General features: G+C 38.4%; 1 protein-coding gene across 1 annotated transcript in view; it reads left to right on the forward strand.

Annotated features, from left to right (window-relative positions):
• LOC127451971 (adenylate cyclase type 9) overlaps positions 1-14,667 on the forward strand; it is a 68,321-nt gene that overhangs the window by 38,822 nt on the left and 14,832 nt on the right. Inside the window, exons 2-3 of the mRNA XM_051717071.1 lie at positions 11,672-11,847; positions 13,031-13,123. Of these exons, the coding sequence (XP_051573031.1) occupies positions 11,672-11,847; positions 13,031-13,123 (269 nt within the window). The remainder of the gene's footprint in view (positions 1-11,671; positions 11,848-13,030; positions 13,124-14,667) is intronic.

The following is a 14,667-nucleotide window of genomic DNA, read 5'->3' on the forward strand; positions in this document are numbered from 1 at the left end:
CCATCCAAACAATCTAACCATCCATCCATGCATCTATCCATCTATCCAACCACCAATTCATCAATCCATCCATCCATCCATCCATCCACCCATGCATCCATCCATCCATCCATCCATCATATCTAACCATCCATCATATCTAACCATCCATCCATCCATCCATCCATCATATCTAACCATCCATCATATCTAACCATCTATCCATCCATCATATCTAACCATCCATCCATCCATCATATCTAACCATCCATCCATTCATCACATCTAACATCCATTACATCTAACATCCATCCATCCATCCATCCATCATATCTAACCATCCATCCATCTATCCATCCATTATATCTAACCATCCATCATATCTAACGTCCATCCATCCATCATATCTAACCATCCATCCATCCATCCATCATATCTAACCATCCATCCATCCATTCATCATATCTACCATCTATCCATCCATCTTATCTAACCATCCATCCATCATATCCATCTATCCATCCATTCATCATATCTGACCATCAATCCATCCATCATATCTAACCATCCATCCATCCATTCATCATATCTACCATCTATCCATCCATCATATCTAACCATCCATCCATCATATCCATCCATCATATCTAACCATCCATCCATCATATCCATCCATCATATCTAACCATCCATCCATCCATCCATCCATTCATCATATCTAACCATCAATCCATCCATCCACATTTCTAACCATCCATCCATCCATCCATCCATCCATCCATCGCTGTTTGCCTTACTGTAAGGTCTGTTAAACCTTCAATTCTCTTATAACTTTTAGGATTTATCAAGCCAACATTAAGGCTTGTCTTGACAAATTTTACCTATCTAGTTCCAATTAAAGTTCTAATTCAAACATCTTGTGGGTATGGCCATTCAATTTCAATTCCAACACTTTTTTAAAAAATGAGTATTTTTGTATTTGTTTTTCCAGTAAAAATATCATAACTTCCTAAAAAAATAAAATAAAATAAAAAATACTTGAGAAGCAGAATGGCATAAGATATTAAGTCTTGTTTTCAGAGAAGTATAACAAAGTTTGGTGGGATTTATCCTTATAACAAAAAAAACTATTTGCCAATGGGGTAAGAAAAATATACTTGTCTTCCTTTTGAATCAAGTTTCTTTCTTAGTTTTGTTTTCTTGTTATGAGCATTAACGTAACTAAATTTCGGTCGATTTCTTTAAAAAAAAATACAAAATATCAAGTAAATTTATCTTGATTAAAGAATTTTTTATATTTTTAACTGGAAAAACAAGATTAACATACTCAATAAGAAAATAATTTTTTGCAGTACAGTCAGGAATTGAAAGGGAGCCATTTTTTAAATTCATGAATTTTGTGCTCTGTGTCTGTGGTCAGCAACAGTCTTTTGCAACACCAACGATGAGTTCTTTGTTGTATATGCTCTTGTCTCAATTTCTTCTTCTCACATTTCACACAGAGAGGACAGACGCTTGCCAATTAGTTACGATTTGTGAGTGGGGAGTGTTGTAATCATATTTTTTTGCAATTATGCAGCATGATGGACATTTAGGAACTCTTGACATTAACCTTTTTGGCACTGTTAGCAGGACAGGGTCAGGGTTTTTTATTGTCCTGTGAATATGGCCGAAGAGTAGAAGGGTGGACGGATGGACAGTGAATTGGTGTGAAGTGCCACTTTGTGTGCGCTGTGAACTGAGGGACAAAGCTGTGGTTTAGTGCTGAATGGAAAAGCCGACAGCAGTGTGGGTGAGATGATTGGCTATTCATCATGTTGTTACAAAGGTCCTGTGGAAAGGGAACTGGCTGCTTAAAACTCCACACATAAAATGATGAGCAAACAGAAAGCTATATACCACGGTATAATGGGGGGAAACCAAACCTCGTAGATTCAAAGGTGACCTAAGTCATTTTTCAATTTGAAGGGATAGTTCACTACAAAATGAGAATTCTATCATCATTTGTTCACCTTCATGAGACAAAGTGTTGGAAAATTGGATTTGGTTTGGAAAGATGATTAGGGTCAGACTAAAAAAGGCTTGTGTATCAGAACTCTCTGACACAATTCTCTTTCAGTCTGAGGTATTTAAAGGCACAGAGGAGTGATTGATGCGGCTCAGCCAAGACTTGTCCAATAATCAATACAATCGATTAACCTGTTACTCTGCTGTCAGGGCCAGGCCGCGTTAAGCGCCTCACTGTGTGAGTGAGTGAGCGATCCGGAGGCATCCGCTCGGAATGAATATCTTGCCTGTTGGAGGACTCTGAATGCGTTGCGATTCATCTTGGCATCTGTGAACGAATGACAGTTGTTTAAGTCGATGGGAAATGCCGATTGCAACCTGTTTTACTTCTGTAATATGATGTATTTTCAAATGAAACGGGATATTCAATGAGATAAAATGTAGGGCAGGACTTGATTGTATCCCTTGGGAATTGACTGGATTGTGAAAAGTCAGTTTTACAGACCAGAATGGAGGCAGGTGGTTTAATAGTAAAGGCTGGGGCCAAAAAAATACTTTACGCCAGTAAAGTGTGTACGCAGATGTGAGCTCTTGGCCAGCATGGTTCTGTTGAACATGCTTAACGTGCGTTATTCTGTTACTGTCGTGGTAATATTCCTCAGTACTCGAGGAGGCGATAGAGTTACCTTCAAAAGTGTGTGCTGTAAAACCGTATGCGTTATTATTCAGGTAAGTTGCTATAAATATATATACGTAATATATTACGTGCTCAGCAACATTCTCTTAAAACTGTTGCACCGCTATGACAGTAGTTAACTTGAAAAAGGAAACTCACCATAGAAGCGAACAGTTTGCACTTGTGTCCGCTATAGCGCCCCTTGTGGCTACGTTGAAAATGCAGCACGTACTAGAGTTGTCTGACACATTTTGGAACGCAACAATGCACAAAATCGAGTTTGTGTAGCTAGAAGCCTCTTTGTTAAGGCTGTTAATGTTTTTGTTCTGCTAAGGTGTCCTGTTCGCGCACATCTCTGAAATGATTGACTGTACTCGGCTAGTCAAGAGCGTTGATGATTGGTTAAACTAATGGTGGAAGTGGTTTGGATGTAGACTTCTTTATTTACAATTATGCGTGCTGGCTGAGGAGATTGTAGCTGGCCAAGTTATCTTAAAGTGGTCAAAGTGGTCTCTTTGTAGTTGCTCAAAAGTACACGTTTTTTACTTCACAAAGACAACATTGTCACGACAAATGTGTGGAGAGAGGTTTTGGCATTTATTAAATCAGATTAGATAACATGTTACCAGAAGTGAAAGGGTTCCTTGAAATGTTCAATAGTTAAAGTGAACAAATTTTAAAACTCGTAGCACGTAATATAAACGCAGGCTTTGGTGCTTTAGTTTGTTCAGAAGAAAAACATTCGGCTTCTTCCACTGTATAAATAAAGCTAAAAGGAATAGTTCACCCAAAAATGAAAATTTCTTTATCATTTACTCACCTTTATGTCGTCTTAAACTCGTATGACTTTCTGTCTTCGAAAGAACACAAACAAAGATATTTTAATGGAGATATGATGTCTGTTTGTCCATACAATGCAAGTGAATGGTAACCACATTTTCAAGCTCCAAGAATCATATAAAGGCAGCATAAAAGTAATCCATAAGACTCCAGTAGTTTCATTGATGTCTTCTGAAGCATTCTAAACGGTTTTGGGTGAGAACAGACCAAAATGTCCTTTTTTACTGTACATCTTGTCATTGCAGTCTCTAGGCATGATCATGAAATCAAGCTCGATTACACTTCCTAGTGCTTGACGCACGCATAGAGCTCTAGATAAATGAGAGAAATGGACCTGAAACACACACCTTTTCGCATGAGTTGTTTGGGATATCGGCTGGTGCTATGTTACACTTGACAGAATCGGCCGGGGGATAGATAAATAACAATCAGCACATGCTGTGTTTTCTGTCAAAAGCAGAAGAATTTTGTCAAACACATAGCATTTGAATGTGTGATAATTGTTTCTGACCATTATGATTCCAAAAACACCAGTAAATGCACCTATTCAAGACATGACATTACATTTCATTGCATATGTCAGTGCTTGTTCTGGAAGAGAGACTCAGCTGTATGACAGTGAGAAAATCTGCAGCACTCTTAATACAAAAGTACAGTACATGTTCAGTTAAAACACTTACCGTAATGTGATTTTCTTACATTTCCCTTGTGATAAACACTATTTACTGCTTAAACACTAACATTGTAATTCAAGGAGAAATATACTATGTTAAGCAATATCTCTCCCATAAAAATTCACTTTAATACATGGTTGCTTAAAACAGTACAAGGACTTAAATAATGTTTTAGTGATATATAGTCTTTTAAGTCATATACTGTCTACAAACCGATGGCCCCAGCTTTAACTGGAAAGCCCTTTCTCCGCCATTGGGTGGCGGAGAACAAATCTCAGTTGCCTTCACGTCTGAGACCGTCAATCCACGCATCTTATCATGGGGCTTGTTGAGCGCGTTACCGCATAGATGTAGCACGTGTGGAGGCTTCATGCTATTCTCCGCGGCATCCACGCACAACTCACCACACGCCCCACCGAGAGCAAACCACATTATAGTGACCACGTGGAGGTTACCCCATGTGACTCTACCCTCCCTAGCAACTGGGACAATTTAGTTGCTTAGGAGACCTGGCTGGAGTCACTCAGCACGCCCTGGATTCGAACTCGCAAGGTTCGAGAGGGGTGGTAGTCAGCGTCAGTACTCGCTGAGCTACCCAGGCCCCCAATGCAGCTTCATTCTTTAGAAAAAGTCTTTATGAAAAGTGAAGATTGATAGAAATTTGGGTGTTCCTGGTCGTCGTATTACAGCATTTTATTTTAATAGTTTTTAATTGTATCTTTTATGTGCCCGTCCTCACTGGTTTTTAATTGTTTTTATATGTAAACAAGCGTAGACCTTTTTAACCATTGCGCTCCTATCCTGTATTTAGCTGGTAGAAGGTTGGCAACCCTAGACATAAGGGTGAGTATATGATGAAAGAATTATCACTTTAGGGTGAACTATTCCTTTAAGGGTGATTTGTGCAAGGGGCAAGGCAAGTCAGACTGCTTAGCTTTGTCAGTTCGCCTCTGCTGGTGGATAACACAACGCCATTATTAAATAGGCAAAAAGCATCGTTGTCCAATGACAGACATTCAAAGGTAGTCTTATGTTATGACACATTGCTATGCTATGATGCTAATGCTAATGGATAGCCCTGTCCAGGTGATACACCTCCTTGGTGACATCAGCCAAACAGGAAAGTTGTTTCAGAGGAAGTTAATACATTTAGATAAAAGATTAAAAATAGTTTTTATAATAACATGCACAGGTGAATCACGCATAATAAGACCAGGAATGCTTATTACGAAAGTAACTAGAGTCCATTTTGAAAAGGGCCGTTGAAATACTTTTTCTTCTCTACATTTAAGTTGGCTCTGACGTTAGCCTCATTTGTTCTTGCAACCTTGGGCAAAATGTCAGTAGTACTGAAACGATGACTCATAAAACAGTCCCATTTAATGATAAAAGATGACCGGCGACAGCAGGCCATGACAGCAGGGTGTGATTCAGAAACATGCTCATTGCTTATTCATTCTGAGCTGTCACACTGTCTTCACAGAAAATATTCCCCATGTTCTCTGGTGGTTTATCAATCAGTGTACTGATAGGAAGAGACAACACAGCATCAGTAGAAACCATAGGAAGTATTTTTAAGAGCCACTTTCCACAGTCACAGGATAGTTTATCATTTAAAACTAGTCTAACTTACTCTCTTCTATGGAACAAAAAAGGAGTCGTTTTAATGAATATTTAGTTTGGTGTTTCCGTACAGTGAAATTGGATGGAGATGGGAACTGTGAAGTTTCAAAAAAGCACCATAAATGCAGCATAAATGTAGTCTTCTGAAGTCATATGATACCTTTGTGTAATGGAGCAAACCAAAATTTAAGTTGCTGCACAAAAACAAATCACCATAACTAAAACATTCAGAGGTTATTTGGTGTAAATGACTTTTTTTTTTTTTTTTTGGAAATTTAGCAACTGTAAAATGCACAATGTTGTTGATATTTGTTGTTTACGTCATTTGTTGCCATGTAAAACCTATACGTTTTTTTTTTATCACATTAAAATCATGTAGAACAGAGATTTTATCACACCAGAGTCATGTTAACACTTAATGTTTACGTCTTGTGGCTATACTTTTGAAACCATGTGCATTTTAATGTTTATGGACTGGCCACATTCACTTCCATTGTGAGTGCTTGACTGTGACCACGATTTTTAAATAAACGAAGGGCGAGTTGGAATGTATTTTTTTTGTGATTGGCTGGCATTTCAACAAGGAGATCTTTTCATATACCACCTCTAAACAGAAAAAAATACTGTTAAATTTGTGCCCTATATACTCATATTGTGAGTACCTGCTTTCAGTAACACAGCACAAAAGCCCTTGACGTCTCTCGTTTTCTCTTTGTGCTCTTTTATTGCGTTTGCTGTTAATTGACTCTGGCTCAGGGTTTTGAGTGCAGCTGAGGTGTTGCGTCTGGAGAGATGACCCGTTTGTCATCTGTTCTGATGTTTTTAATTACGAGGCAGTTTTTGTTGAAGGTGAAACATAATCATCTGTTAATTATGTTGAAGATGGATCCGAGATGCTCCATATTCTTAATTTGTGCTCGAGTGGCGAAGTATGAATAGAGCCAAAGCCTCTCTCACCAATAAAGCTCTATGTAAGCTCACTATAAGCTCTATCTATCATATATAAATATGACCCATATTGCTATTTTGCATTAAACAAAAAAAAAATAAAAAAATGAAGCCTATTTAGGGACAGTTAAGACTTCTGCATTGTGACATTTTCATGACAGTTAATAAAGTAACATTTTGGTTTCAATTCCAGTTAAGCTCAATTAACAGCATATATGGCATAATGTTAATTACCATAAAAACAATTTCAACATGTCCTTCCTTAATTAAAAAAAGCAAAAATCACACTTATGGTAAGGCACTTACAATGGAAGTGAATGGGGGCCAATCCATAAACACTAAAATATACACTGTTTTAATAGTATAGCCACAAGACATAAACAATATGCATGTTAACATGATTTGAGTCTGATAAAATCACATACTAACCTTATCTGAGTAAAGTTATTTATCCAGTATTGCAACTTTTGCAACAATACCCTGAAATCCTATCTAGGATATAACTTTACACAGATAAGGTTTGAGATAGATAAATGGATGGATGGATGGGTAAATGGAAATATGGATGGATGCATAGATGGATATATAGATAGATAGATAGATGGATGGGTAGATGAAAAATGGATGGATGGATTGATGATAAATGGATGAATGGATAGGTGGATGGACAGATGGATAAATGGATGGATGGATGGATGGGTAAATGGAAATATGGATGGATGCATAGATGGATATATATAGACAGATAGATGGATGGTAGATAAAAAATGGATGGATAGATTGATGATAAATGGATGAATGGGTAGGTGGATGGACAGATGGATAAATGGATGGATAGGTGGATGGACAGATTGATAAATGGATGGATGGATGGATGGATGGATAAATGGAAATATGGAAGGATGCATAGATGGATGTATAGATAGATAGATGGATGGGTAGATGGAAAAATGGATGGATGGATTGATGATAAATGGATGAATGGATGGATATATAGATGGATGGATGAATGGATAGGTGGATGCATAAATAGATGGATGGATGGGTTAATGGAAATATGGGTTGATGCATAGATGTATATATATATATATATTTATAGAGAGAGAGAGAGAAAGAGAGAGAGACAGATAGATAGATAGATGGATAGGTGGATGGACAGATGGATAAATGGAAGGATGGATGGGTAAATGGAAATATTAATGGATGCAGAGGTAGATGTATGGATGGATAAATGGAAATATGAATAGATAGATAGATAGATAGATAGATAGATAGATAGATAGATAGATAGATAGATAGATAGATAGATAAATGTATGGATGGATTGATGATAAATGGATGAATGGATGGATGGATGGATGGATGGATGGATGAATAGATGGATGGATGGGTAAATGGAAATATGGGTTGATGCATAGATGGATATATATAGATGGATGGATAAATGGATGAATGGATAATTGGATATGGATAGATGCATAGAATGATGGATAGATGGATAGATGTATTGACAGACAGACAGACAGATGGATGGATGGATGGATGGATGGATGGATGAATGGATGGATGAATGGATGGATAGATAGATAGATAGATGTGTAAAATATAATTCCTTTATTCTTTTTCTTTTGCTTTCAGTTTGAAATATGGCCTGAATGTTTTTTCACAGTTGTCGAGAGGTTCAAAGCTCTTACACACATGCTCAGATGTGTGCGCTGCAGCTAGTATGATGGCAGCACTGGCCTTGTCATTCATTCAAACAGCTGAACGTTTCTGTGTATTGAACTCAACATCCTGTCCTTGAGAGAGAGAGAGAGAGAGAGAGAGAGAGAGAGAGAGAGAGAGAGAGAGAGCTCACAGCTCCTGGTGTTTTGATCGCTGTGGTGAAGAGTGTACATAATTGCCATTCTAAGTGTTTCTCTTTTCTTTAACCTTTTCTAAAAATAAACCCTAAAGGAAAAAAACAGCTTGGATACAGAGGGAGCGCTGCCTGCGCTACTGTAAATGCTTGCTTAGTCGGTTGACATTAGTGATAGACTTATATCGGCATCGACTTTTAACTGTTCGCTTGGACGATTAACAGAAGTGTTGGCTTTCCCGTGTGTAAGAACAGTATTCAGATTTTTACACCATGTTGGATATATTGACCTCCAAAAACAGTCAGAATTAAGTTTTTTATGATTATTTGCCATCCTTTTTATGATTCTAAGAGTTAATCAGGCTGTTTGCTATTGAACCTTGAAAACGTCTGTATGTAAATTACCTCTGTTATGATTGGCTTACCTCCAATTGATAAGTAAATGTGGACAGGCATATGTTAATGAACTCATAGTTGTGACGTCAAAATCATCGTCTTTTACTATACAGAAGCATTCATCGTTTAAGAGCTGACAGGAGTGACATTTTAAACGCATGCAATGTGTAGCCGCTGTCTTTAGTGCGTTAGCCAACCTCAGTTCAACACTTGTATCTCAAACGACGTACATATTCACACAGCGTGGGGTGATGGTAAAGCATTCAACTCACATTTGTAAGGTGCTGTCTTCACTGAAGTTTCGCTGCTACATTCTCTATTATTTATAATTGTTTTGTCAGACCAGCAACGCAGACAGGTAACTCTGCCCCTTCCGCTACATACGGCAAGCTGTGAGTGCTGAGTTCATGAAGTGTCAGTTTTAGGTGAACTATCCCTTAAAAGATGTTTAGAAATTTTTACTGGAAAACAAGAGAAATATAATGATTTAGAAAATGATTTTTTGTTTATGTCACCTCAAATCACCATCTCTCATTGAAAGATAATGACTTATGGTCACTTTATAAACACATTATTCCTGCCAGCTATTTTATTCAAGGTCATGGTAAATGTCCAAAAAATTTTACACCTCATTAAACATGCAGGAATTTTTAAAAGCACATTATCCAGGGACCCATATGGGGCTGTAGTGACTTAATCAATGTCTTGTTTCGCAACACTCCCTTCTGATTTCCACACCAGCTCGTGTATCTTCTGCCAGTGGGCCGTTGTTCACTGACAGGTGAATTACATGTGTGAGGACAGGAACACAGATGCTTTGTCCAAACATTGACATTGGACCAGACATTTTTAGTTGCTCTGCTGTCAGCATGCGCTGTCTCAGTGGTGCTGGCAGTATTTCAGTGTAAAGTGACTCTTTCCCTGTCTTGCATCCTCTGTCTTCATGTCGCTATAAAACACTTGACCTCTCACTGTCGATTTTTCTTGTTTCCAACAAGCTTCATCGTGGATTTTATTTTATCTGTCATCTTTCTCAGGGTTCTCCAGACAATAGATGTATTCACTGGATGTTTACAGAGATTATGAGGCCGTTTCATTGTCCCTTCGCAACTGAAGGCCTGATTACTTCAGAGCATTGAAACAAATGGACTGATGGCTTGTTGATGATGAATGGAGAATTCATCACAAATTGAAATATGAAAAATGTACACAGTCTGGTTTCCATCTCTAGTTTGATGGTTTAGAGGGGTTTAAACAAGCTGACCAACCAGCTAAACCAGCTTATTCCCAGTTTGGCCAGGCTAGTATTACCAGCTAGACTAGATTAAACCAGCCTAAGGGGCTGGCCACTCACCTGGTTTCCACTGGTCAGGCTGGTCCGGTTTGCAAGTTTTAGAGGGTTTTTGGACACTTGGAAGTTGTTCAGGCTGGAAGATCAGCTGGATGACCAGCTAAACCAGTCTAAAACCAGCTAAAACCAGCAAACCACCGTAGGTTGTTTTAATATGTTTTTAGTCAGCAGGTCAGTGACAGCCACTATTCTGAACTGATAGATATGATATCTGGCATTGACTGCCCTGGCTGAAGTGAAAATAATTGATCAAGTCCTGAAAAGATTGAATTAGCATCTAATTTCCTACCAAATAATGTGGTTTTTAAAAGCTTGATCTGATTATGAAAACACTTTTTTTAAGTTTGGCTTTTAGTGGGCTTTTTTCCCCATTGGATGCATTTATCAAGCTCAAACCATTCAACCCTGTTTCCAAAGTTATTTTAATAAAAATGACATATGGGAAATAAATATCTATCAAAAACAACAACCCAAATTTAGTCCGTATAGATGGGTGGATGGATGGATGGATGGATGGATGGATAAATAGATAGATAGATGGATGGATACTGTAAATAGATGGATGGATGGATGGATGGATGGACAGATACTGTACATAGATAGATAGATGGATGGATGGATGGATGGATGGATGGAAAGATACTGTAGATGGATGGATGGATGGATGGATGGATGGATGGATGGATGGATGGATAGACAGACAGATAGACAGACGGATGGATGGATGGACAGATGGACAGGTACTGTAGATAGATAGATAGAAGAATGGATGGATGGATGGATGGAAAGATACAATAGATAGATAGATAGATAGATAGATAGATAGATAGATAGATAGATAGATAGATAGATAGATGGATGGATGGATGGATGGAAAGATACTGTAAATGGATGGATGGATGGATAGATAGATAGATGGATAGGTGGATGGATGGACAGATTAGATAGATGGATGGATGGATGGATGGATGGATGGAAAGATACTGTAGATGGATGGATGGATGGATGGATAGATAGATAGATTACAAGTTTCAGGCCCTATTTTGTAGTATATTAGTGGAAAATGCCATCTGCAAATCTTTGTCTTTATTGGTGAATTGTGGCAAAAATCATACAGTGTTCATCCTGCTTCACATACACTATTCTGTGTTGCTGTAACTCTCTCTTCACACACCATGTGCTTGCTTGGAATTGATTGATGAATCCATTTAGGCGCTGTCAACACTGGTCAATGCACAATGAACCAAACTGATCTGAACAAACACGGCAGGGATTTGACAGTCACCATGTGTGTGTGTGTGTCTGTCTGTTTTCTACAGGTCTTAAGACGTATCTGATATCCGGGCATAAACTGAAGCATGCCCAGTGGAGCTGCCCGCAGTCTGGTGTGGCAGGAGCAGAACTCAGAAATTCTACCAGTGCCACTTCTTGCTGCCGTGCCCTTGACCTCACGACCTCAGCCTGCGCTCTGACAACTGGCCCGGACAGAGTTAAAGTCAGTACCAGCATCGCTAAGGCTTTGTTCACACTGTACACAAATCCAGTTTAGTTTTCAAATCTGATCTTTAGGACTGAGTCTATTCACACTTTCATTTTGTTGATCCATTTGTTCAGACCGCGGAGTCGATTTCACCGTATTGGATTTCAGTTGTTTATATACTTTATTAATTTATTTTATTTTATTTGAGAGTTAATAGCGATTTACATTACTATCATACCCATCAGCTGAATCGATGGAGAAAATCTTCAATGCTACCTGCAATTCTGAAATGTATTCTCGCTCTTCGTCCTGATTTAAGTACCTGATGTGATGAATATTTGATGAACATATTAATATAAATTAGGATATGAATATAAATCATCTCTGTGTGTGTTTATCACTGTGATGTATTTGGTTTCATTTTATGTTAATGCACAATCTGTCCCACTGCACGCTGCTTTCTTTCAAATGATCTTGAATAGCATTATTCCATTTACTGATGAAAAGTGCTCACTGGAAAACACAGCACGCTAATGAATTGAATGAAACACTGCCGTGATTTGTGAGTTCTATGAAAGATCGCAACGAGCACGTCAATAAGTGAGCGTGGCTTGACGAGCACTGGTGGGAGATCTTTGTGATCATAATGCGCCTTTGAGCCATACATGCACCTTTCCTTTTAAATCTGATCGATCAAATGTAGCTTTTATTCATGCAAGAAACCTTTAAAAGGATGGCACATTACTCAGCAACCTTTGCAAAGCATACTCTCGTCATTGCATGTAATAGTGATGGGACCTTGTGTTGCAAGCGATAGGAGAAAATGCAAAAAGGGAGGGCAGAAGTGCTGTGCTTGTTGCTCCAGTGAGAGAGCATGTCTTTCTCCATATATAACAATGATTCATCTCTAAGGCCAAACGCTGCTGATTTTTTAATCCCTACATATTCAAATGCAAATGTCATCCCAGTTTAAGAGGGTTAAATGGCAGATACGACACATTTTTAGTGGTGTTTGCTAAGGCAAGGATCACTATTATTAGTGCACTTACTTAGAGTTAGTAATTTAAATAAACTCTTATCTCTAAATATAAATTTGGGTGTGGAACTCCTCCTGTTTGTATCTTGAACTTTTCGTTTAACTGAAATAGTAACAGTGTTTGTCTCGGCTTTGACGTTTTGCCTGCTTCTCTCCCGTCAGTCTGCCTGTCCCTCGTGTAATGTGTTGACTTCTGAAGACGGGGCGGTTCTTAACAGTTGCACGGATCCAGATCACACGACCATCAACAGCAAGGTGCGTATGTTAAACCTGCCGGATTATAAAACTGAGAAACAGTTACAGTTTTCTTTACATCCAACTAAACTGCATTGTTCGAAGCGACCTTACTCTGAGCAAATTTAGCTATTTAGTCTCATTACTGTAATGCTAAAATACAATGATATAGTAATTAAAGGTGCAGTAGTAAGATTCAGAAACCCTTGTTATAATGTGGCTGTTAAGGGAACTGCAGCCAGCTACCTGTTGCTCGTGCTCGAGCTCGTGCACACACTCCATAGGGACACGAGCAAGCGAGCATCGACCAAAACTGTACAAAGAGACTGAACGTGATTCACCGGCATCATGATGACAGATGAGGTAGCATAATACACAGTTATGATTGTTTTACTACAAACTTTGAGACTGTATATTATATTTGACTCTCCAGTGCTGGAACAGGGCTAAAACAAAGTGTGGATATAGGTCTGACTATGCGAGACTGTAGTTTGAAGTAATCACTTTTCTTTGCATGATACATTGACTGCATTTATACGATAGCCTATGTCGGCGTTAGCTAGCTAGCCAGCTTTATCAATAGCTGTTAGCTAAATTTGGTGGATGATGACAGTAGCTGTTTATAAAATAGACTGTACATTATAAATATGTTGACACAATTCAGTATTAATGTGATTCCATCACAACTGTCATTTTGATATATCAATGCGCTATTGTTTTATAATAGATTGTATATATTTTCTGTATAACCAAGTTACGTTACACTAATGAACGGGTCTTTTTGCATTATCTTGAACATTGTCTAGCATTCATTTCATGTGTTATTGTAGTTTAGCTCAAATTATACAGATCAATCCTTATGGCACTATATTTCACATGCTTTGCAGTTATGTAAGCTTACCTGTCCAATAAGAAGAATGCCAATTCAGGGTCGGTTTTGATCCCCAAAACCGATCGAAGGTCCCTCCAGGAATCAAATGCCCTGCCGATGTTCACTCTAGTTTTCGCTTGACCACGATCACGTTCCCGCTTAGCCAGATGGGATCCAGTAGAATTAGGGCCAATTTTTTTTGGCTTACTCTGAGTTTGTGTAGGAGTCGGTGTTGTGCTGGGAGCCGGACGTTTGCTGGATTCCATTTCTAAGATAACGTTACCTAGTGTTGCAGTTTGTTGTCGCTGTTGAATAGCGGAAGAGAAGCACTGAGGCAAGGCTCTCGGGAGTGCGCATAAACGTCACATCCTTTGGATTTTCCCGGCAAAAACGACCCGCTCCCTTCGCTTGAAAATCAGTCTACAGGCTTTAATAGGCAACCTAGGAAGTCTGGGAAGGGCTCATTTTTTAAGTTGCATTACAAGCCATGACATTATTGACTAAAGTGAGTAAATTTAACTTAAACATTTTAGTAAATAGAGTGACTTTTACTTACAAATATGATATACATGGTACTTAAATAAATGTTGTAAAATTTAAATAAGGGCTGTCAATCAATTACATGGTGTGCCGATTAATTAATCGAATTAATTGCATATATAAATATTTGCAGAGAAAGCCACTCAAATAACAA

Source organism: Myxocyprinus asiaticus, chromosome 14 (genome assembly GCF_019703515.2).
Source record: "Myxocyprinus asiaticus isolate MX2 ecotype Aquarium Trade chromosome 14, UBuf_Myxa_2, whole genome shotgun sequence".
NCBI classification, from domain to species: domain Eukaryota; kingdom Metazoa; phylum Chordata; class Actinopteri; order Cypriniformes; family Catostomidae; genus Myxocyprinus; species Myxocyprinus asiaticus.